The following is a 24,610-nucleotide window of genomic DNA, read 5'->3' on the forward strand; positions in this document are numbered from 1 at the left end:
CTAAGTCTATTGTTGAACCATATTCATCAGCAGTTCTTAGACTTTTGGCTGAGGTAGTAGTGCCTTCTCTAACTCATATTATTAATACCTCACTGATGGATGAGGTCTTGCCACAAGCATTGGAAACGGCTACAGTGAAACCTTTATTAAAATCTACTGGCTTGGATCCTACACAATCTTCTAAATATAGGCCTATTTCAGTTTTGCCTATGATTGGGAAAGTGATTGAAAAAGTTGTACTGAGGCAGTTGGATGACCAAGGAGTAAAGGGGGTATTCAGTGCTGATGAGTAACAGAAACTGAATGAAATCTCTGTAAACCTGGAAGATGTAATGGGGCAATTTGACAAGTTGAAGAGTAGCAAATCACCTGGACTGGATGGAAGGGTCATGGAATCTTGCTTTTCTTTTTATGGCTGACACTGGTATAACAAGAGAATAGAAAATAGAGAAACTTGAGGGAAGGTGCAAGCAAGGTTGGGGCAAGCAAGAGGGGAAGATGCTGGATAAGGGTAGGTGTGTGTGTGAGTGTGTGTGTGTGTGCGTGTGAGAGAGAGAGATAGAGAAATATGCTGGATCATGTGGAGACTGTAGAATGAGGACAAGAAAAGATATGGACGGTACTGGACTATATTGGGGGGAAAGGGGGTACTAGAGGGGGTAAATGTTGAATCAGATCGGGAAGAAGAAGGGAAAGGGGAGGAGGAGGAGAGATGAGGAAAGGGAAAATGCTGAACCATATTGTGGAGGGCAAGAGACAGATATGCTGCATCACATGGAGGTAGAGGAGAGGGAAGATGCTGGACCATATTAGGGTGCTGGAGGAAGGGGAGGGGAGAAGATGCTGGACCATGTAAAGGGGAAAGGGAGGGAGAGGTGAAATGCAGCTCTATGCTGGTAGAAAAGGGAAAGACAGGTCATAGGTTCATTGTGGCTATTTTGCTGCATGGATCCATATGGGGTAGGAGTTGAGGAGGACCACTCCCACTCCTGCCCATTGGACTATCTGAGATAGCATTTTGGTAGGTCCTGGAGGTGGTAGAGAGGTCAGGGGTAGGGCTTCATTGGACACAGATGGGAGAGGCTTATATGGGACATTGGATCCAGGAATGAGTTACAGGTTCAGATCAGGAGTGTTTGGGGGGTTGGGGGGGAGGGGTTGAGGGGTCAGATGGGGGGATATATGTGTATGGGGGGGGGGGGGTATGCCACCATGGCAGGCTATGATTATTTCTTTATTTGTGTGTGGGCTTTTACTGTGTTACCTGCTGTGGCAGATAATGTGGATACTCCCCTGCTATCAGGTAGTGAATGTATAGCAATGCTGTACAGTATGTATCTGCCCTGTGTGTGTCTGCTCTCTTGATCCATTATCGGCCCCATGGTTAGGTGTTCCAGAGCTGCAGCTTCTTCCTAAGATTCCCACCATAATCAATACTATTCTGTCCACTGGTCAAGTACCCTTCTCTTGGAAATCAGTGATCGTACATTCAATTCGCAAGAAGCCATCTCTTGATCCCCAAGTTCTCGATCATTATTGCCTAGTTTCTAATCTTAATTTTCTCTCTAAGGTACTTGAAAAAATTGTTTACACTCAGCTGGTATCCTTTGTTGACAAATCTTTTACCCTTCACCCCAGACAGTCTGGATTCAGGCCCCAATTTAGTACTGAGACAGTCCTTACAGCTGTATTAAATGAAGTCTAATCACACTGGGATAAGCACATGATTGTCCTTCCAGTCTCACTTGATCTCTCTGCCGCTTTCGACTTGGTTAATCACAGGCTATTACTTTTACACTTATCATCTTTGGGCATCTCTGGTTCTGAGTTCTCATGGTTTTCCTCCTTTCTTTCAAATCATTCTTTCCAGGTTGCTTTTGCTAAAATATGAAAAATATTCTGAAATTTAAAAGGTGAATTGAGCCCATACCTGTGTAAAAGAGGAACAATTTGTTGATGAATACATGAACAAATAAAATCTCACAACCATAAAGGAGAATTCTAAAGTGTATATAAAACTATTATGTTAAATTATATACCCTACTGTATATTTTGTACATAAAGTAAATGGAAAACTACAATATTGTATTTGTTTATAACAAACATAAAACTATAGTATAAACCATGTATTCTTTCTAAAGCAGCTAAAGCTGGTCCTATTCAGGGTCTCTGTTTCCTAATTTACTTGTGGTTATTCATTATCAGGGAACTAAACATACTAAGGTTAGATTGTAAAGTAAAAAAAAACACATTCTTTGTTTACCTGTTCTTGTAATTTAATCTAAAGTCTGTTATCACAGATTTGATCTGGAGCTTGTAGTAAGTTTCTCATCTGCAATAGCCATTTTTCTGTTCCTGTAGGCTATGTTTATTCTGACCAGCTCTGAGTGGTTTCAGTCATGCTTCACTTCTTGTTAATAATCAGTTAAGGGGGTGGTGAGGAGTGGTTTACCTGGGTATAAAACTTCCATGGTCTCCAATCTGAAAGGCAGATTGCTGATTGTCTGTATTACTTGTTCTTACTTAAGGAAGACCAGAAGGAATCAGAGAGGGTGACTAAAAATGAAATGGCTGAACTTCCCATGACTGAGACTGCTGTCGATCTACCTTTCTCCAAAGGCAGGTTCACTATCAACACACTGATCAGCACCGAGGATAGCAGCAAAGCTCACTATGGTCAGCCCGATTCCATCCCATATGACACATTGCATTCCAACAACCTCACTCATGCCAGCACATTTTACATGAGGACTTTTGGCTACAATACCATTGATGTTGTACCTGACTATGACCATTACAACAATACTGAGGTTCCCAATGAGAACAAAAAAGTCAGACCTACCCTAGAAGATCTCCACTCCTTCATAAAGGTAAGAAAAATCTGTTGATAGAAAAAAATGACTAAGGATTTTTCTTCATATTTGCACCAAAAAAACTGCCTGACCTGTTCTGGTGCATTGGTAACCAAATATGTAGAAAAATATATTAGGTGCTTGTACAATAGAAAATATATCCTATATTTTATTGGTTGCTTGATGTATCTTATTAATTCAATTTTGGATACTTTTATTTATTTATTTACATTTATATACCATTTTCCTGATACAAAATATCATTCAAAATGTTTATATATTATAAAAAAAACAATAAAAGCAGGAAAAAAATAATCCATAAAACCAAACACTACAGATCAAATCTTAATCAAAACATCAATCATCATAACTAGGGGGAAATAAATACATTTTTACCCGGTTAACAAGCTGCAAGGTAAGATCGACACAGCCCATTTGAAGTGAATGGGCTGTGTTGGCATTAGCATATAGCAGCTGCTAATGTGGCTTAGTAATCGGGGGGGGGGGGGGGGGGGGGTTAGGTTTTCCCCTAAACACCATGAGATTAGATTCCAATCTTAAATGAATGGGCAATTTGTTCCATAATTCTGGTCCAATAACCCTGAAAGCCTTAGACTGTCATCCAGCTTTCCTTATATTATCTAAACCCAGAATGTCAAGCAAATTCCCCTGTGCAAAGTGCAAAGATCAATTAGGCATACAAGATTTATGTTTCTCCTTCAAGTATCCAGGTTTCTGATAATGCAGTGCCTTAAAAATTAAAATTAATAACTTAAATTTGGCTCTTTCTTTCATTGGAAGACAGTGTTATTTACTCAACAAAGGCCTAGCACTTGCCCACTGATTTCACCCAATACTAATCCTGCTGCTGCATTCTGGACTATCTGTAATTTCTTACAGTACATTGTTTGTAAACCTACATATGAAACATTAAAGTAATCTAAAAAAAAACTTAACAAAAAAGCATAAACCAATGCCATAAAAGCCTTAATATCTTGAAATGGCTTTAATTGTTTAATAAATCTTTATTTAAAAAGCTTTCTTCAAAACAGCAGCCATCTGATCCTTACCAACACCATCTCAGTCTAACATAGGGGTCCTTTTACTAAGATGTGTAAAACATGTCCGTAGCATGCCCTTATGCTATGGAGGAGGAGTAGCCTAGTGGTTAGTGCAGCGGACTCTGATCCTGGGGAACTGGGTTCAATTCCCACTGCAGCTCCTTGTGACTCTGGGCAAGTCACTTAACCCTCCATTGCCCCAGGTACAAATAAGTACCTGTATATACTATGTAAACTGCTTTGAATGTAGTTACAAAAAAAAAAAAAACACAGAACAGTAGTATATCAAGCCCCCTTCCCCCCCACCTTATGCAGGTTTTCCCCATATGTAAATGCCATTTTTACTATGGCTATAAAAATGGCTTTTTTCTATTTTTGCATTAATGGTCATGTGCTAATGTTGCTATTAGTATTTGGCCATTTAAAAAAAAATACCACTTGAGCACTTAACGGCACCCATTTTGTAGGCAGTAAGGGGCTCCTGCATTATCTATGTGCTAACCAGTTAGTGTGCAGTAATGTAGATGGACTAACTAGTTAGTGCAGGAATGCCCACTCTTTCTGCCTAATACACCCAACAGTACTCCTATTTTTTGCTGAATTTATCCCTAATACTCTAACAGGGTTCTCTCAAGGTATTGCTTGACCCAATGTAGGTAAAATATCCATATGGCCAATATCTAGACATGAGTTGTTATTTATTTATTTATGCATTCTTGTATCCCACTATTATCCAAAAACAAGTTTCGGGTCAAAGTGGCTTACAATTTACATTTTGGTGGAGTTACAATAGTGTTGGGCAATATGTTAGCAACATTCAGTGCTTTTTTTGTAGAAAAAAAGGTGCCGGTACTCATTATGGGCGGGGGTCACCACATATGGCTCCACCTCTATGATAGCCACACCCACATTAGCCACATCCCTTATACCAGCTATGGCGCATATAAACAGACTACAAAAATAGCGGGTAATAATGATGGGTTGTGAGATAAACTTTTCAATGATGGAGGGAAAGAAGACCTCAGACCAGTGACAATTGTTGATCAGTAAGATCATAACGATATAGTCACTTCCATGTAATCACTGGTCTTCTACCAGCCTCCTCCCTAAATGTTTAATTTGTGCTCTTGAACATATATATAAATGCTGTATGTCCAAATCAAAACATAACCACAGCTACTTAGCTTTATTGTTGCTAGCTAAGGGCCTCCCCAACGGTCCCGTTTCGCCAACTGGGGCTTCATCAGGGAGAGAGAGCCCCGCAACGTCCAACTGTGGAAAAAACCTGGAAACATGCACAAAAGAAAACATCCATTCAATCATATATCTCACACACTCATATCTTCAGACCCCAAGAAAGCAATATAAACAATATAAAATATAAAACCACCCACAATTCCATTTATCTTCCCTAACCAATTGTTAACATTGCCTAAGGAAGTAAAATAATACAAACAATCACGCAAAAAATCATGTGTCTACCCGCACAAACCATTATTGTACCTCAAAAAACACTAAAAATAATCCCGCAATTTGAAATATCTTACCGAGCAAGCTGTAAACGCAGCCGAAAAAAATGCGCCACACTTACCCATAATCCTGTGGGTATTTCAACCTCTCTGTGGCAAAGCTGCCGGAAACAGCTGATTAGCGGGAAAAACAGCACGAAACGTCATATCCAGTGGAAAACAGTGTTGAATCGTAAGGACAAGAAGAAAATCCTCAAAAATGAGCAGGCAACACCTTCGTTATTCAGCTCTCTCATAAGTGTCTTAAAGAGAACCTCATGTATCGATGAAAAAATCTTACTTCCTAGGGCATGTATGCAAAAACACACAAATGCAAAATCAAACAGCCAGACACAATCACCCGATACTAAAGGCTTGTTGTATGATGCACTATATTTAATTTAAATTAGAGCACTCTCAAGCATAAACCAAACATATCTTCATCTCACATATGCATCAAACCAATCACACATTCATGTATCTCAGTGGACAAAACAGACATCATTGAAAATATTATACTAGTATAGGAGAAATAAATGTGATTTTTTTCATCAGAAATAATTTCTGTAAGCTGTTACAGCTCCAGTATACCCAGTGCAAAATAAGACAGCAGATGTAAATTCTCAAATTGGACATATTCCAAACACTAAAATGAAAATAAAATTATTTTTTCTACCTTTGTTGCCTGGAGACTTTGTTTTTCTATCCATATTGGTCCCAGTCTCTGATTCTGCTGCTCTCTGTTCTCTTAACTCTGTTTCCAGGGCTTCCTTTCCATTTATTTCTTTGCGTTCCTTCTTTCTTCTTCATTTCTTGCCATACATCCATAAGTAAAAGCTGGATCCTCCTCCATGGAATTGACTGGAGGAAGTATAACATGGATCCAGCTTTTGCCTATTTTCTCCATACATGTGCAGTTTTTCTCCTCTCTTCCCTTTCCCTTATCTCCATCCATGTGCAGTTTTTCTCCTCTCTTCCCTTATCTCCATCCATGTGCATCTTCTTTTTTCTTTCCTCCCCTCCACCCATGTCCAGCACTTCTCCTCTCTCCACCCCTCCATCCATGCCCAGCATTTCTCCTCTCTTCCCTCCCCTGTATCCATATAAAGCAATAATTCTCTCTCCCCTCTCCTCCATCCAGCATTTCTCCTCTCTCCCCACCAACCCCTCCATTCATCTATGTCCAGCAATTCTCCTCTATCTCCTGCTCTCCTCTTCATCCATTTCCAGCATTTCTCCTCTTCCCTGCCCTCCCATCCATGTGCATCTCCTTCCTCTCTTCCCTCCCCTCCATCCATGTCCAGCATGTCTCCTCTCTCTCCTGCCCTCCCCTCCCATGTCCAGCGATTCTCCTCTCTCCCCTTCCCTCCCCTCTCATCCATGTCCAACGATTCTCCTCTCTTCCCTGTCCTCCCCTCCCATCCATGTCCAGTGATTCTTCTCTGCCCCTGTCCTCCCATGCCATCCTTGTCCAGCGATTCTTCTCTGCCCACTGTCCTCCCCTGTCATCCGTGTCCAGTGATTCTTCTATGTCCCTGTCCTCCCCTGCCATCCATGACCAGCAATTCTCCTCTCTCCCCTCCCCTCCCATCCATGTCCAACAATTCTCCTCTCTTCCCTGCCCTCCCATCCATGTCCAGCAATTCTCTCTTCCCTGCCCTCCCCTCTCCCATGACCAGCGATTCTCCTCTCTCCCCTGCCCTCCCCTCTCCCATGACCAGCGATTCTCCTCTCTCCCCTGCCCTCCCCTCTCCCATGACCAGCGATTCTCCTCTCTCCCCTGCCCTCCCCTCTCCCATGTCCAGCGATTCAACTCTCTCCCCTGCCCTCCCCTCTCCCACTTCCACTCCACTCACTACAGTTGCAGCGGCAAACTGGTGGGTGGGGGTAGTAAAAGCAGCCAGCAGGCTCGACTCCATCCTTCACTTCCCTCCTCTCTTCCCTGCCCTCCCATCCATGTCCAGTAATTCTCTCTTCCCTGCACTCCCCTCCCATCCATGCCCAGCGATTCTCCTCTCTCCCCTGCCCTCCCCTTTCCCATGTCCAGCGATTCTCCTCTTTCCCCTGCCCTCCCCTCTCCCATGTCCCGCGATTCTCCTCTCTCCCCTGCCCTCCCCTCTCCCATGTCCAGCGATTCAACTCTCTCCCCTGCCCTCCCCTCTCCCATGTCCAATGATTCATAGTAACATAGTAACATAGTAGATGACGGCAGAAAAAGACCTGCATGGTCCATCCAGTCTGCCCAAGACAAACTCATATGTGTATACCTTACCTTGAATTGAATTTGTACCTGTCCTTTTCAGGGCACAGACCATATAAGTCTGCCCAGCAGTATTTCCCGCCTCCCAACCACCAGTCCCGCCTCCCATCATCATCTCTGGTACAGACCGTATAAGTCTGCCCTCCCCTATCCTCGCCTCCCAACCACCACCCCCTTTCCCCCCACCTGCTCTGCCACCCAATTTCAGCTAAGCTTCTGAGGATCCATTTTTTCTGCACAGGATTCCTCTATGCATATCCCATGCATGTTTGAATTCCGTTACCGTTTTCATCTCCACCACCTCCCGCGGGAGGGCATTCCAAGCGTCCACCACCCTCTCCGTGAAAAAATACTTCCTGACATCCTTCCTGAGTCTGCCCCCCTTCAATCTCATTTCATGTCCTCTCGTTCTACTGCCTTCCCATCTCCAGAAAAGATTTGTTTGCTGATTAATACCTTTCAAATATTTGAACGTCTGTATCATATCACCCCTGTTCCTTCTTTCCTCCAGGTTGTACATGTTCAGGTCAGCAAGCCTCTCTTCATACGATTCAACTCTCTCCCCTGCCCTCCCCTCTCCCATGTCCAGCGATTCAACTCTCTCCCCTGCCCTCCCCTCTCCCATGTTCAGCGATTCAACTCTCTCCCCTGCCCTCCCCTCTCCCTTGTCCCACTTCCACTCCACTCACTACAGTCGCAGCGGCAAACTGGTGGGCAGCGGTAGTAAAAGCAGCAAGCAGGCTCAACTCCATCCTTCGCTTCCCTGCCCTCTCAGCATCCCGCCCGCCCTCGCGGAAAGGAAATGACATCAGAGGAAAGCGGGACGCAGAGAGGGCAGGGAATTGCTGGACATGGGAGAGGGGAGGGCAGGGGAGAGAGACGAGGGCAGGGAATCGCTGGACATGGGAGAGGGGAGGGCAGGGGAGAGAGCCGAGTTGAATCGCTGGACATGGGAGAGGGGACTTTGGTAAATGCAGGGGGCAGAATGGAACATCGGGGAGCTGCCGGACAAAAAAAAAAAGGTGCCGGTACGCCGTACCGGTGCATACTGGCACAAAAAAAGCACTGGCAACATTAACCACCAAACCACTTGTTATCAATTTCAAATAATTGTTATTGAATTTTTAGAGTAAAGAACAAGCAAAACAAACAATAAGTCATATGACATATAGCTTAAATTATTAGTCCAAGGAGTGAACATATGCAACATTCTAAATATACATAAAATATCAGCATAAAAGCTTATTTCTACAATTGAATGAACAGCAAAATACATTAAGAAATTAATGGAAATGTATTAACAAACTCAGGGGTACTTTAACCAAGCTATGGGGAAAAGGGCCCTGTGCTAGCAGCGGGGGCCATTTTTCCTGTGTGTCAGGGCCCTTTTTGGCCCTTTTTACCACAGTGGGTAAAAAGACCCTAGGCACACATGGCCGTGGCGATAAGGGCTCCTGTGCTAACCTGGTGGTAACCGGGCAGTTTACGGCAATGCCTGATTACTATCAGGTTACCACCACGCAAGCCATTTCTGGGGGATTTCTTTTTCCCCTGGAAATGGTGCGTGCTCAGGGCGCGACTACCACCGGTGGCCACATTGGGCTGGCGGTAGTCCCAGAAGAGCGAGCAGTAAGCTTGCATTGGGCTTACCACCGCTCTGTAAAAGGGCCCCCCCAGTGATGAGTGGGGTATCGTTGATAATGTTTAAGATTGGAAAAAAATGTTGTTGTTGCTCAAAACATAGCGCCTGAAATGTAATGGTGATTGTGTGATATGCAACACTGGGAGCCATATTTTATCAATAATTGACATTGTTAGAGAATTCAGCCGCTTTACATTCATAGCTATGAATCATTAAAAGAGTTGACCACCAAAAGATAGTGTTTCAAGGGTCAGCATTTTTCCAGTTATGTAAAATAATTTGAATAGTGAGTGCTATAAGAATGTCTAGTAACTGTGATTGCCATTTAGATAGGTACTCATTAATCACTAGAGATCGAAATATAATTATTTTGGATGTCAGTGGAGAAGAAATGGGCAACAGACATTGAACAATGGACCAAACTGAGGTCCAAAAGTGATAAATATTTGGACACGAATAGAGCATATGTATTAAATCACCTAATTGAGTTTTGCAATGCCAACAAAGATTAGACTGACTAAGATGAGCTCTTTGCATCCTACTTGGGGTCCAGACAGCTTTGTAAAAGACAAAATATAGTGATTGTATTAGACTAGTAGAAACTAATAGGCGATTAACTCGGTTGAAATAATTTCTCCATTCATGTGTATTACCAGTCCATAAAGTATAAGTTATCCATAATGAAGTAGTAGTTTGTCTATGAGGGAATTTTTTTTAGCTCTAAGGAGTTTGCAAAATAATGAGGTGATATCTCCGTGGGAATACCCAAGTAAGCTAATTTTAAACAAGTTGTTAATAGAGGGAAGGACTGGAAAGTGTAAGTTATGCATTGTTTTAATTGATGCCATGCATAAAATTCAGTACATGGTAAGTTATATTTGAGCATAAGTTGTGAAAAGGATATTATTGAATTATTATGTGAACATGTGTCAAGGTGTTTATGCCTCTAATAGCTGGATTTTTGGTCAGTAAGAATATAAGCATTGTTCCATAGTGGATCTGATAATGATAAGCATCTATTTTATTTGCTAAAGTTTTGGGAATGATATTGGATAAACCACTTGTTTTCAATCACTCCTCTAACTCTAATTTAGACAGTCATTTAGTCTATCTGCTGCTAAATCCATATTTCCTTCTAAGGGAAGCAATAACTGTATATCATCCACATAAATAAAAACCTCTGTATTATAGGGGGGTGGGTGGGTTGCGTTACAATATTATTTACATCAAAGAACCAACTTTGATAAAGAAAACCAGAAACAAAAAACAAAAAGGAAAAGTAACAATTATCCAGTACAAACAAAATACATTCTACAGTTCACTTTGAGGGGAGGAACCAAGTACAGAAAACCATAGGAAGCTGGATAAGGAACACAAAGAAATTATACAAAGGAAATATTGGCGTAAACCCTGTTACTTATACAAATATGAGGCATTACTGAGGGTTCTTGAGACACCTTTACCTTCAAGAAAATTCTGTAACTGCATATGTTCCTGAAAAATATACCTAATATTCTGATAAGAAATAAAACATTTGCAAGGAAAATGCAGTTGAAAAGAAGACTTCAGATCTAGCACTGATTGGTGCAATGCCATAAATTTCTTCCACCTAAGATGTGCCCATTTGTAAACATCTGGGAAGACTGAAACTTTGTCTCTCAGAAAAGAAACATTCCCATTTCTATACTATAACCTCAATATAGTCCCTTTCTCTTGGAAAAAAAGAGGAATAAAGTAGATTTGCCCAAAAGGGTTGAGACATTCAGGGGCCCTTTTACAAAGCACCGGTAAGCCCAATGTGGGCTTACTGCATGTTATCCCGGAACTACCACCAGCCCAATGCTGTGAGTTAGAGGGGCATTTTCTAAAGAAATGGCTAAGTCAGAATTTGGACGTTTTACAAAGACGTCCAAATTCCCAGGCGGGGAGAAGGTCATTTTTGAAAAAGATGGACGTCCATCTTTTGTGTTCAAAAATACCATGGTCATCCTTGGATTTGGACGTTTTGCGATTTGGACGTCTATTTTCAAAACAAAGACATCCAAGTTTAAAACGTCCAAAGTCAATCCATTTGGATGTGGGAGGAGCCAGCATTTTTAGTAGACTGGTCCCCCTGACATGCCAGGACAGCAATCGGGCACCCTAGGGGGCACTGCAGTGAACTTCATAAAATGCTCCCAGGTACACAGCTCCCTTACCTTATGTGCTGAACCCCCCCAAACCCCACTACTCCCAACTGTACACCACTACCATAGCCCTTACGGGTGAAGGGGGCACCTATATGTGGGTACAGTGGGTTTATGGTGGGCATTGGAGGGTGTTGGAGGGCCTGGGTCCACCTGTCTGAAGTGCACTAAAATACTCCATGAACCTGCATACTGCTGTCATGGACCTGAATATGACATCTGAGGCTGGCATAGAGGCTGGCAAGTAATGTTCTTCACCACACTTTTTGGGGGTGGGAGGGGGTTAGTGAGCATTGGGGGAGTAAGGGGAGGTCATCCCTGATTCCCTCCAGTGGTCATCTGGTCATTTGGGGTACCTTTTTGTGCCTTATTCATATTAAAAAAGGTCCAGTTTTTGCTTTGTTCCATTATGGCTCAAAGACGTCCAAGTCTTAGGAACACCCAAGTCCCGCCTTGAACATGCCTCCAATACACCCCCTTGAGATTTGGACGTCCTTGCGATGGACTTCCGAGAAAGAATTCCAAAATGCGGTTTTGATTATACCGATTTGGACGTTTCTGTGAGATGGACGTCCAAGTGCCGATTTATGTCACTTTTTGGACGTCCATCTCTTTCGAAAATGAGCCTGTTAGTCTGTTATATTTTTAGTACATATTTGTACAGGCTGGTTAGAACTTACCCTCTTCACCTCTGTTTTCCCTAACCAGGCAGGGCCCCAGGCAGTGGTGTGCTGGAGCTGGCTCACACCGGCTCGCAAGAGCCGCTTGTTAAATTTACTGGCATCTTGCGAGCCGGTTGTTGGCCAGTGCGAGCCGGCTCGCCTCTGCTCCCCCGCTGACTCGGTCGTCCATCATCCGTCTTCCCTCTGCTCCCCGACAGACCTGGTTGCTGGGCAAGGGTGGATGGAGGGCAGGGGAGAGGAGAGGAGGGTTGCTGGACATGGGTGGATGCAGGGCAGGGGGAGAGGAGGGTCGCTGGACATAGGTGGATGGAGGGCAGGGGGGAGAGGAGGGTTGCTGGACATGGGTGGATGGAGGGGAGAGGAGGGTTGCTGGACATGGGTGGATGCAGGGCAGGGGGGAGAGGAGGGTCGCTGGACATGGGTGGATGGAGGGGAGAGGAGGGTTGCTGCTGGACATGGGTGCATGGAGGGCAGGGCAGGGGGGAGAGGAGGGTTGCTGGACATGGATGGAGGAGAGGGAAGGGAGAGAGAAGAAATGCTGGACATGGATGGAGGGGAGGGAAGAGTGAGGAATGAGATGAGAAGAGGGAAAAGGAAGAGAGGAGAATAACTGCACATGGATGGAGAAAATTGGCTGAAGCTGGATCCACTGGACAGTCAAGTCTGCGGAGGACCCAGCTTTTACTTACAGATGTAGGGCAAGAAATGAAGAAGAAAGGCAGAAAGTAAAGAAATAAATGGAAAGGAAGCCCTGGAAATGGAGTTAAGAGGACAGATAGCAGCAGAATCGGATACTGGGCCGGCATGATCAGAAAAACAAAGTCACCAGACAACAAAGGTAGAAAAAATCATTTTATTTTCATTATAGTGTTTGGAATATGTCCACTTTGAGAATCAGGTGCTCAACATTAAAAGTTTATTTTTATTTACTTATTTATGGCATTTTATCCCACATTAAACATGAATTAGATTGCCCCCCCCCCCCAGGCTCTCTCCCCGGCTATAACCAGCTCTGCAATTAGGGGGGGGCGCAGAGGTGGACGGGGAGGGGCGCAGAGGTGGACGGGTGGGGGGGGGGGGGCGCAGAGGTGGACCGGGGAGAGAGCCTGTTGTTAAGCATTTACCAGCACACCACTGGCCCCAGGTCATCTGTGTTCCTCACCCAAGTTGGGCCATAGGCAGTCTGTGTCCCCCAACCCAGTCTGGGTCCCAGACCACCTGTTAGGCAATACCTTTAACCTCCCTATTTTATTTTGAGCAGAGAGGTTGGTTCTGCAGCCTAACTGAAGATTTTTCTGCCTGCTATGCTGTTTCTGGCCTAACCCCTGATCTACTTATCAGGCCTCAACAAATTTTCTTAGGATCTAGGAACCAGCCAAAAAATGTAGGAGCCAGACTCAGAACAACTGGAATCCGTGGCAAAGCCACGGATGGGCCTGGGTGGGCACAGGCCCACCCAATCTTGGCTCAGGCTCTCCCAGCTGCAGCGCCACACTGCTCTCTTGCCCCCTCTCCTCCACGGCATCCTGGCATCTGCACTCCGGTCTCTGAACCCCTTCCCTCCCTGGTGTCAGTACAGGTGTCCTTGGTGTCTGCAGCAATTCATTCTTGTTGCTTATGCTGGTCCGCAAGATTTCATCTGCCGCATTCCACCAGACAGGAAACAGGCAATGATGTCAGCAAGGGTGGGACATGACAGATGAAAGCCAGCGGGGCCAGCGCAAGCAGCAAGAATGAATCACTACAGGCGCCGAGGATGCCTGTACTGACATTGGGGAGGGACGGAGTTCAGAGACAGGAGCACAGATGCCGGAATGCCGCAGAGGAGAGAGAGAAGATGTGTGGGGTAGGTGAAAAAACCCCCTCTTATGTTCTTAAAAATATCTCCGGGAAGATATTTGTGATGTGTGGTTGGGGGGGGGGGGGGGGGCACGTGCGTGTGGAAGGGCCCATCCAAAATACTGAGTCTGGCTACGCCTCTGACTGGAATTATTTATGTTTGTTTATAAATCACACATTCATAACATGCTCATTATGATGTACAGCAGGCCAGTGGCGTAGCCAGACTACCAATTTTGGATGGGCCTGAACCCAAAGTGGGTGGGCACAAAATTTTCTCTGTACCCCCCCCCCCAGCAAAATTTAGTCACACTCAGATGCATTTGTCACACAGGGTAAAGTGCTGCTTTTCAGTGCATCCGATTTCAGACAATTTATTTAATAGCCTAATCCTTTTCAGTGAGCTTTCAGAGGCCAAAACCTCCTGCCTCAGGTCAGTATAAAGCTGTTACGGTATCCTCTCCTGACCTAAGGAAGGAAGTATTGGTTTCTGAAACTTTATTAACACCATATTACTTTATCCTAAATTAAAAATAAAATTATTTTCTTTACCTTTGTTGTATGGCCATTTACTTTTTCTCATTGTGTTGCTCCCAGTCTCTAGATTCTGCTTTCCTTCGTTTTCGCTTAACTCTTCTGCCAGGGTTTCCTGGCCATTTGTCATTTTTCTCTCCTTTTTCTTTGCTTTCTTCAATATTTTTCTGCCTCTCTCTGTGTCCAGATTTAATTCATTCTTACTATCCATTCTTTAATTTCCTTCATCTACTTATGGCTTTTCATCTTTTTCTCACCCTTGTTCTCCCCATGCCCCTTCCTCTTATTCTCCAATCTTTCACTACTCCCCATTTCCATGCAGCAGCTCTCCTCTTTCTCTCCCCATCCTTCCAGTGTCTCCCCTCTCTCTCCCCATCCTTCCAATAGTCTCCCCTCTTTCTTTCTGCATCCTTCCATCCAGTGTCACCTCTTTCTCCCTACCCTTCCATCCAGCGTCTTCCCTCTTTCTCTCCCCATCCTTCTACCCATCTACCCTCTCTCCTGATCCTTCCATCTAATGTCTCTCTCCCTCCTTTTAACCAGTGTCTATCTCTCTACCCTTTTCTGTTCAGTGTCCCTTCTCTCTCCACATCCTTCCAGTCTCTCCCCTTTCTCTCTGCATCCTTCCATCCAGTGTCTCTCTCCCCATCCATCCGTTTTCCCTCTTTCTCTGCCATCCTTCCATCTGTTTTCCCTCTTTCTCTGCCATCCTTCCATCTTCTTCCATCTCTGTACCTCTATTTTCCTCCATGTTTAGTATCTCCTTTTCTCTGTGTCCCTATATTACTCTGTCCATCTTCTTCCCTCTCTTTGTCCCAAGTGCCAATATATCTCTACCCTCTCTGACCCTACCCCATCCAGCTTCTCTCCCTCTCACTCCCTCTTCTTTCCAGCATCTGGTTTGGTTGCTTGATTTCCTGCCTCCCTCCTTCAAGCTGTAGGTTTAATATTCCCTTTTCCTTCATCTCCTTGGTCTGGTATCTCTGTTTCCCTTCCCTCCCTCCTTGTGCTGTACCAGCAGCTCTCTCCCTTCCATCCAGATCCCCTCCTCCTCTTCCTCCCACATCTAACAGCTCTCTCCCTTCCACCCAGATCCCCTCCTCCTCTTCCTTCAGCAGCTCTCTCCCTTCCATCGTCCCCTCCTTCTCTTCCTCCCATGTCCAGCAGCTATTTCCCTTCCCTCCAGTCTCTTCCTCCTCTTCCTCCCTTATCCAGCAGCTCTCCAACCCCTTCCTCCTCTCCCTCCCATGTCCAGCAGCTCTCTCCCTTCCATCCAGTCCCCTCTTCCTGTTCCTCCCATTTCCAGGAGCTCTCCCCCTTTCCTCCAGTCCCTTCTTCCTCTTCCTAGCTTGTCCAGCAGCTCTCCAGCCCCTTCCTCCTCTCCCTCCCATGTCCAGCAGCTCTCTCCCTTCCATCCAGTCCCCTCCTCCCCTTCCTTCAGCAGCTCTCTCCCTTCCATCGTCCCCTCCTTCTCTTCCTCCCATGTTCAGCAGCTCTCTCCCTTCCCTCCAGTCTCTTCCTCCTCTTCCTCCCTTATCCAGCAGCTCTCCAACCCCTTCCTCCTCTCCCTCCCATGTCCAGCAGCTCTCTCCCTTCCATCCAGTCCCCTCCTCCTCTTCCTCCCATGTCCAGGAGCTCTCCCCCTTTCCTCCAGTCCCTTCTTCCTCTTCCTAGCTTGTCCAGCAGCTCTCCAGCCCCTTCCTCCTCTCCCTCCCATGTCCAGCAGCTCTCTCCCTTCCATTCAGTCCCCTCCTCCTCTTCCTCCCATGTCCAGCTGCTCTCTCCCTTCCCGCCCTCTTCCAGAAACTTTCCAGCCCCTTCCTCCCATGTCCAGCAGCTCTCTCCCTTCTATCCTGATCCCCTCCTCCTTTTCCTCCCACCTCCAGCAGCTCTCTTCCTTCCCAGTTCCCTCTAATCCCCTTCCTCCTACAAGTCTGACTCTGTCTCTGGCAAAAGTATCCCTTCCCTTCCCTCTCTCCCCCCCCAACCAACCAACCAACCAATCACAAATCCAGCACTTACTCTTCCAGGCCCGCCATCCAAATCCTTCATCGCTGTTGCTGCCTTTTCTCCTGTAGCTTCTGGGAGGCAGCGATCAGCGTTACCTGTCAGTGCCTGCCCTGAAATTGTGCTTCTCTTCTCCCCAGGCTTCGCCCCGCTCGTTTCTTCGCTCGTCGCACTGCGCTGCTATTCAAACAGGCAGCTCCGCTCCTCTCTGCCGCATCTATCCGGCCCTCTGATGCAGTTCCTGTTTAGTAGGGCCGGATAGACGCGGCAGAGAGGAGCGGAGCTGCCTGTTTGAATAGCAGCGCAGCGCGATGAGCGAAGAAACGAGCGGGGCAAAGCCTTGGGAGAAGAGAAGCACAATTTCAGTTCAGGCACTGACAGGTAACGCTGATCGCTGCCTTCCGGAAGCCGCGGGAGAAAGGCAGCGACAGCGATGAAGGATTTGGATGGGTGGGCCTGGGCCTGTCCAGGCCCACCCGTAGCTACGCCCCTGCCCTGTACCTAAATATATAAGTGACCTGCAAACCTGAGGGCTATTGCAATGGTGGACCTTTAGGCCTAGTAGATTTTCTCTATTCCTGGAGGGCTGACCATATAATATGAAGGGGTTTAGGTGGGATTTGTACCTAGGTCCCTTTAAGTGAAGTCCACTGCACTGAACACAAGGCTGCCTCTCTGCACTGCTTGGATGTCTGTGTGGCCAGTTCACTAGGAATGCTATGAGACAGACATCCCTATGGTTTATTTTTCTATGTTTTCCCTGGAATGTTTTTTTTTCTGAAAATGGTACAGATGGAAGTGCATGTCAACATCTAGCTCAAAGCCATACTCAAACCAGAAATTTAGATATTTTTCTGGTTCAATTGTCTGTGAGCTAGTCGCTTCTTTGAGACGTTTTTGGACTTAGACGTTATATCAAAAATGCCCCTCAAAGTTCATTTATAAAATAAGCTTTTACCATGACGCTCAGTAACACACAAATCTATACCTATTCAGAGGAAGGTATAAATATATATGTGTGCTATGCATATTTTATAAAATATATGTGTACATTGAAATTTGGCCTAAGCTGTGCCTCAGGAAAGCATATACTCAGTTCATGTAAAAGTAGGTGCAATCTTTTGGAGCAGTTGAGCATTTACTTTTGTGTATATGCCCCCATGCCATTTCATAATAGACATTTTCCAAATACAGAATGTGTTGACATTTTATTTTATAAAAACAACCCCTACACATATGATGTTATGGTTTATTTATAGTCCACTTATATTCAAAGTGGATTGAAATAAAAACACATAATTCAGATAAAATCAAACAAAATAAAAACACAATACATTAAAATAGATACAAAGACGGGATATCAGAATTCAACAAGAAAGTTTGTTAACAAAAGCTGATGCCTGAATACAAAAATCACCCTATCAACTAAAGAAGTCAGGAAAACAGATGACTCTAGTTGTTTCTTAAACACAGCTGTATCTACTGTTGCCTGAATATGAGATGGTAATTAATTCCATTCCCTGAGTCTTGTGATTGAGAAAGTGCTGGAGGAAGGGGAAGATCAGCTGTTTTCTCTTAGAGACCTTGAAATATTTCTAAGCCCTGAGCAGCGTGAACACTTGTGGTCCTAGGAAGAGAGTGTGTGATGCACCACTAGTGTGTCTTACTACACCAGTGTTGGATGAAGTATCTATGATGACTCAAGATCCTGGCATTTCATTAATGGTGGGAGGGTTTGGTTCAGCTGGTCCCAACCCTGGAACTGTAGTACTATCAGGGAAGTAGGCAATACAGGAGTAGGAGTGTTGCATGTATTTTCCACCAAGCATCAGTGCAGAAAAAGCAGTTGACTTGCTTATTTTAAAACAATTGACTTCCTCAAGGTATACCTTGGAGACACAAAGATATTGATATGGAGGTGATCTGGAAGAGACACACATTAGGATTTCTGGACAGATCACACAGATGGTAAAAAAAAAACCGTGGTCAAGCATTTTCTGATGCATTTAATGTACAAGATGCTCACATTAAACAATGCTAACAGAAGATTTCATTGATTGAACAAAGTGGTGTGGTAGCCCTGTTAGTTCACTTTTAAAGGTAATAAATAGAGATAAAACAAAACAAAGAAAATAAGATGATTCTGTTTTTATTGGACTAGCAATACAATTTTTATTAGCTTTTGAAGGCAATTCCACCACCTTCAGAAATGAGCAAATGATGACATATCAGAATATATATGTAAAATCATTCCAATGACAGTCTCATAGGGGTGGGTGGGAGTGAGAAACAGGGACGGATGAGTGATCAGAAGGTGACAAAGCAGTATAATTATATGCCGTAATAAATATAATTATATGACAATGCTTATGTTCTTTTGTTAAATTGTGAACACACAAGTAAACTTTAAACTACTTGAGTGTAAAGTAGTAGAATATCCATTTCACATGTTGATAATTTCTGAATGTAGAGTGAATGAGGTCCCAACCAACAAGAACTATATTCAAACAGTAATATTACAATTATGGACATAGAGTGAAGGGAATAAGTGAATATAAAATGGCATGGACAGGTTTCAAGTAAAGTCTGCACTGTGTCTTACAAAAAATGCTCAATACAATCAGGGGCCCTTTTACAAAGCCACGGGAGGGCTAACTCACAGGTAGCATGTGCCAAATCGGCAGAACCGCTGGGGTAGCACATGCACCCGGTGGTAATTTCAAGTTTGGCACACACCGAAACCCATGGTAGAAAATATTTTTCTATTTTCTACCATGGGGGGCATTCCTGGTGATAATCGGCAGTGCCACATGCTGCACGATTACCACTGGGTTACCCCATGAGCCCTTACTGCCTGGTGGTAAGAGCTCAGGCAGTAAATAGCCACATGCTAATTTTAATATTAGCACATGGCCATTAGCTGCCTCATTTAAAAAAAGCCTTTTCCTGCTATGGTAATGTGGCCCAGTGTGCGCCAATTTCAGATGCTGAAACTAGCGTAGGCCACTTTACTGCAGCTTAGTAAAAGGGCCCCTTAGTCAGAAGAAGAAACAGAGAGACCAGCAGAGGACACTGAGTCAATCAGCCTGCAGAACCGGACCGCTAAGCAGAAGGGTTTATAAAAGCTTTAGGGCCTCTTCTATGAAGCTGCGTTCACAACTCCTGGAGCGGCAATGCAGACAAAGCCCATTTACTTTGAATGGGCTCCATCATCATTGCTGCACGGGAACAGCTAGCATGGCTTGATAAAAGAGGCCCTTTGTGAAAAGGTAGGTTTTTAGGGTAGTTTTAAATGGTTGGAGTCCTATTTACTATGGTGCATTAGTGCGTTCTAAAAATTAGGATGCTGTAACCGTGTAGACACCCATAAGAATATTATGGGCATCTATACTGTTAGCCCGTGCTAATGCTTAGTGCACACTAAAAACACTAGCGCCCCTCTAGCGCAGCTTAGTAAACAGGGCCCTTGGTAAGTTGTTCATTACAAAGTGAAAAAGGCAGTGAATTCCATAGGGAAGGACTCAAGGCAAAGAGAGCAGAGTGAGAAATGGATTGAAGCCTAGTATATGATAGAACATAATGGCAGTTGATGCCTAAAGAAATTTTTCTTCTCATGCAATATTGAATCAATGTTTATTTGTGTAATTTATTCGGGGCGCTAGAGGACTTTGGACTAGATGGACGTGTAGACTCGGAGCTCCCTCCTAGGCCTTGTTAAAATCAAGTATTTACTGGTGTCTTTGGCACAATTTTTCACACTACTGCTCAAAGACTTACTGCTAAACGTGTTTGCAAGCAAGTCTCACAAACAGGAAACTAGCATGTCTTCTTCCTCAGGAGAAAAAAAGGAAGAAATGTGATTGTATATCACATTTCTTCCTTTTTTTCTCCTGAAAAGATGGCGCCGAACAGGTCTAACGTGCACCCTTCTGAAGCTGTTGTAGAAGAATTAAAGGTGTTAAAGGATCTAACTGCAGAGCACTTTGAAACAACTTGCAGCTTGAAAAACTATCTCTTGGCGCTTACAGTGTCAGTCTCCGAATTTCAAATGAGATTAGAGGCAGTAGAAAAACACTCAAAACAAACTGCCACTGATTTACAACATGTGCACTTAACAACGGACAAACTTCTCTACTTGGAAAAACAGAAGATCTTGCAAACAGAAGGAGGAGAATCAATATCCGAATTTTGGGCTTACCAGAACACTCAGAAGGATCTGACTTACCCAGTGCGTTTTTTCTAGCATAAAAGGTGCCGGTACTCAAATGCCAGGTCACCCTTCAGGGGTGGTGTGATCACTGAGGGACTCACCCCACAATAGCCAGGCCCCCTGCAACCAGTCACAGAATCTATGACAAGGCAGAATTGGTGTGTAGGGCCTGAGCTCTTTCATTAAAACTTGGGGACCATGGGTCAATTTTAGCAGACAATGAAAAAGGTGCTGGTACTCAGTACCCCCAAGTACCCCCTCAAAAAAAAAGCCCTGGACTTACCACTGTTTTTAAGCACATGGCTCCTGAAAATCCTGCATTTACCACCTGAAACAGTTCTTGAATTGGAGCAGGCACACAGATCTCCAGGGAAGATTAAGTTCAATGCTAAGACACCACGCGCTATAGTTGCAAAACTACTTCGATATCCTCAAGCTCTATTAATTTTGACAACAACAAGATCGATTTCATCTCTGATTTTTGAAGGCAGAAGAATAAATATTATCCCAGATCTGTCGAAAACTACTGCACAGAAACGGAAGCAGTTCTTGTCTATGAGAGCACAACTTAAAAAAAAAGGAGCGAGGTTTGGTTTACAATACCCTGCAAGGATGATTATCACATTAAAGAACACCACACGAGTCTTTGACTCTCCAGAATCTTTACAACTATTCCTAGATAAAAGGGACATGGAAGGTATGGCTGGATGAGTTAATCTCCATGCATATACTCTTTTTTTTTTTCTCACTCTGCTGAGCTGTTTCATGCTCTGGTAGGCTGCGTGCTCATGGCTGTTTACTTACTGCCATGATAATGAGCCTTTTGCTAGTCACAGTCTCCTTTTTTTATGCAAATCCTCTCTTCATGGTCAAGTGACGTGGAGGGGCATAATCGAACGTCGCCAGCCAAATACATCGCCGGCGATCTATGTTGGCAGAGGCGCTACAGCTGGCCGGAACAGTATTATCGAAAAAGATGGCCGGCCATTTTTTTTTCGATAATATGGTTTAGCCCGGCCAAATGCCTTGGAGTTCACCGGGTTTGAGATGGCCGGGTTTGTTTTTCAGCGATAATGGAAACAAATGCCCGCCATCTCCAACCCGGTGAAATCCAAGGCATTTGGTCATGGGAGGAGCCAGCATTTGTAGCACACTGGTCCCCCTGACATGCCAGGACACCAGCTGGGCACCCTAGAGGTCAGTGCGGTGGAGTTCAGAAAAACCTCCCACATGCATAGCTCCCTTACTTTGGGTGCTGAGCCCCTCAACCCCCCCCCCCCCAAAAGAACCCACTACCCACAAATGTACAACACTACCAAAGCTCTTAGGGGTGAAGGGGGCAACTACATGTGGGTACAGTGGGTTTTGGAGGGCTTCCATTACCAGCACAAGTGTTACAGGTAGGGGGGGGGATGAGTCTGTGTCCGCCTGACTTAAGTGCACTGCGGTACCCACTAAAAGTGCTCCAGGGATCTGCATACATGCAGGCCTCTAGGACTTGTTGCTGCTGTATAACCTTGGCACACCAGTTGACACCTGAAGACTAATCTCTTTGAAAAAGTCCTTTATTTGAATAAGCATGTTTACTCACCGTTAAGTGCAGATCAGAGGTTGTGCCCCACTGGTAAAGAGTCTCCCTGGTACTGAGATTAGCAGTAGGTCAGAGCTGGCAGAATGGTGTTCAATGCCCTCTTTCAGCCACATTCAAGGTAATAACGTTCTCTAACGTGGGTAACACATGAAAGGGATCTAAAACTGGCTTACAAAAATGGCCACTACCTCATGGACTACCTACTACTACTACTACTATTTAGCATTTCTATAGCGCTACAAGGCATACGCAGCGCTGCACAAACATAGAAGAAAGACAGTCCCTGCTCAAAGAGCTTACAATCTAATAGACAAAAAATAAATAAAGTAAGCAAATCAAATCAATTAATGTGAACGGGAAGGAAGAGAGGAGGGTAGGTGGAGGCGAGTGGTTACAAGTGGTTACGAGTCAAAAGCAATGTTAAAGAGGTGGGCTTTCAGTCTAAAGGTGGCCAAGGATGGGGCAAGACGTAGGGGCTCAGGAAGTTTATTCCAGGCGTAGGGTGCAGCGAGACAGAAGGCGCGAAGTCTGGAGTTGGCAGTAGTGGAGAAGGGAACAGATAAGAAGGATTTATCCATGGAGCGGAGTGCACGGGAAGGGGTGTAGGGAAGGACGAGTGTGGAGAGATACTGGGGAGCAGCAGAGTGAATACATTTATAGGTTAGTAGAAGAAGTTTGAACAGGATGCGAAAACAGATAGGGAGCCAGTGAAGGGTCTTGAGGAGAGGGGTAGTATGAGTAAAGCGACCCTGGCGGAAGATGAGACGGGCAGCAGAGTTTTGAACCGACTGGAGAGGGTAGAGGTGACTAAGTGGGAGGCCAGCAAGAAGCAGATTGCAGTAGTCTAAATGAGAGGTGACAAGGGTGTGGATGAGGGTTTTGGTAGAGTGCTCAGAAAGAAAGGGGCGGATTTTACGGATGTTGTAAAGAAAGAAACGACAGGTCTTGGCGGTCTGCTGGATATGAGCAGAGAAGGAGAGAGAAGAGTCAAAGATGACCCCAAGGTTTCGAGCTGAGGAGACAGGGAGAATGAGAGAGCCATCAACAGAAATAGAAAACGGGGGGAGCGGGGAGGTGGGTTTGGGGGGGAAAATGAGAAGCTCGGTTTTGGTCATATTTAATTTCAGGTGGCGTTGAGACATCCAGGCAACAATGTCAGACAAGCACGCTGAAACTTTGGTTTGGATGCAAGGTGAGATATCAGGGGTAGAAAGGTAAATTTGGGAGTCATCAGCATAGAGATGGTAGGAAAAGCCATGGGATGAGATTAATGAACCAAGGGAAGAAGTGTAGATAGAATAGAGGAGGGGACCAAGAACAGAACCCTGAGGTACGCCGACAGGCAGAGGGATAGAAGTAGAAGAGGATCCACCAGAGTGAACACTAAAGGTGCAGAGGGAGAGGTAGGAAGAGAACCAGGAAAGGACAGAGCCCTGGAATCCAAGTGAGGACAGGGTATCGAGAAGTATGCTGTGATCGACAGTGTCAAAAGCAGCGGAAAGATCAAGAAGAATGAGGATGGAATATTGACCTCTGGATTTAGCCAGTAATAGGTCATTGGAGACTTTAGTAAGCGCAGTTTCGGTTGAGTGGAGAGGGCGAAAACCAGATTGTAATGGGTCAAGAATAGCATGTGAGGAGAGAAAATCAAGGCAGCGGCGGTGAACAGCACGCTCAAGTAATTTGGAGAGAAAAGGAAGGAGGGAGATGGGTCGGTAATTAGAGGGACAAGTAGGGTCAAGTGAAGGCTTCTTAAGGAGAGGTGTGACCACAGCATGTTTAAAGGCAGCAGGGACAGTCGCAGTGGAAAGTGAGAGGTTGAGAATGTGACAGATAAAAGGAATAAGAGTAGGAGAGATGGCATTAAGAAGGTGGGTGGGAATGGGATCAGAGAAACAGGTGGCACATTTTGAGGAAGAAAGGAGAAGTGTAGTTTCCTCAATAGTAACTTCAGGAAAGGAGGAAAGGGAATGAGGGGAAGGAGAGAGAGGGGAACGGACTAGTGGAGGGAGAGCTGGTGAGGTAGAGAAAGCAAGGTTTATCTTTTGAACCTTGTTGTGAAAGAATTCAGCAAGGGTCTGAGGAGATAATGAAGGGGGAGTTGGGGGAGGGGGCACCTTGAGGAGAGAGTTCAATGTGGTGAAGAGAAGTCGAGGATTAGAGCCAAGAGAAGGTGAACAGTTGGAGGAGAAGATGAGATCAAGACAGTGACCATTTTGATGAGTGGGGGAGGTGGA

The 24,610-nt window shown here is 44.8% G+C and overlaps 1 protein-coding gene across 1 annotated transcript in view; it reads left to right on the forward strand.

Moving 5' to 3' along the window:
* The first annotated feature begins 2,508 nt into the window (after nucleotides 1-2,508).
* The window catches only part of SLC12A3 (solute carrier family 12 member 3), a 1,234,282-nt gene continuing 1,212,180 nt past the window's right edge, over nucleotides 2,509-24,610 (forward strand). The window contains 1 exon segment of the mRNA XM_030203718.1: nucleotides 2,509-2,870. Coding sequence (XP_030059578.1) covers nucleotides 2,568-2,870 — 303 coding nt within the window. The 5' untranslated portion in view covers nucleotides 2,509-2,567.

This window comes from Microcaecilia unicolor, chromosome 5 (assembly GCF_901765095.1).
Source record: "Microcaecilia unicolor chromosome 5, aMicUni1.1, whole genome shotgun sequence".
Classification (NCBI taxonomy): domain Eukaryota; kingdom Metazoa; phylum Chordata; class Amphibia; order Gymnophiona; family Siphonopidae; genus Microcaecilia; species Microcaecilia unicolor.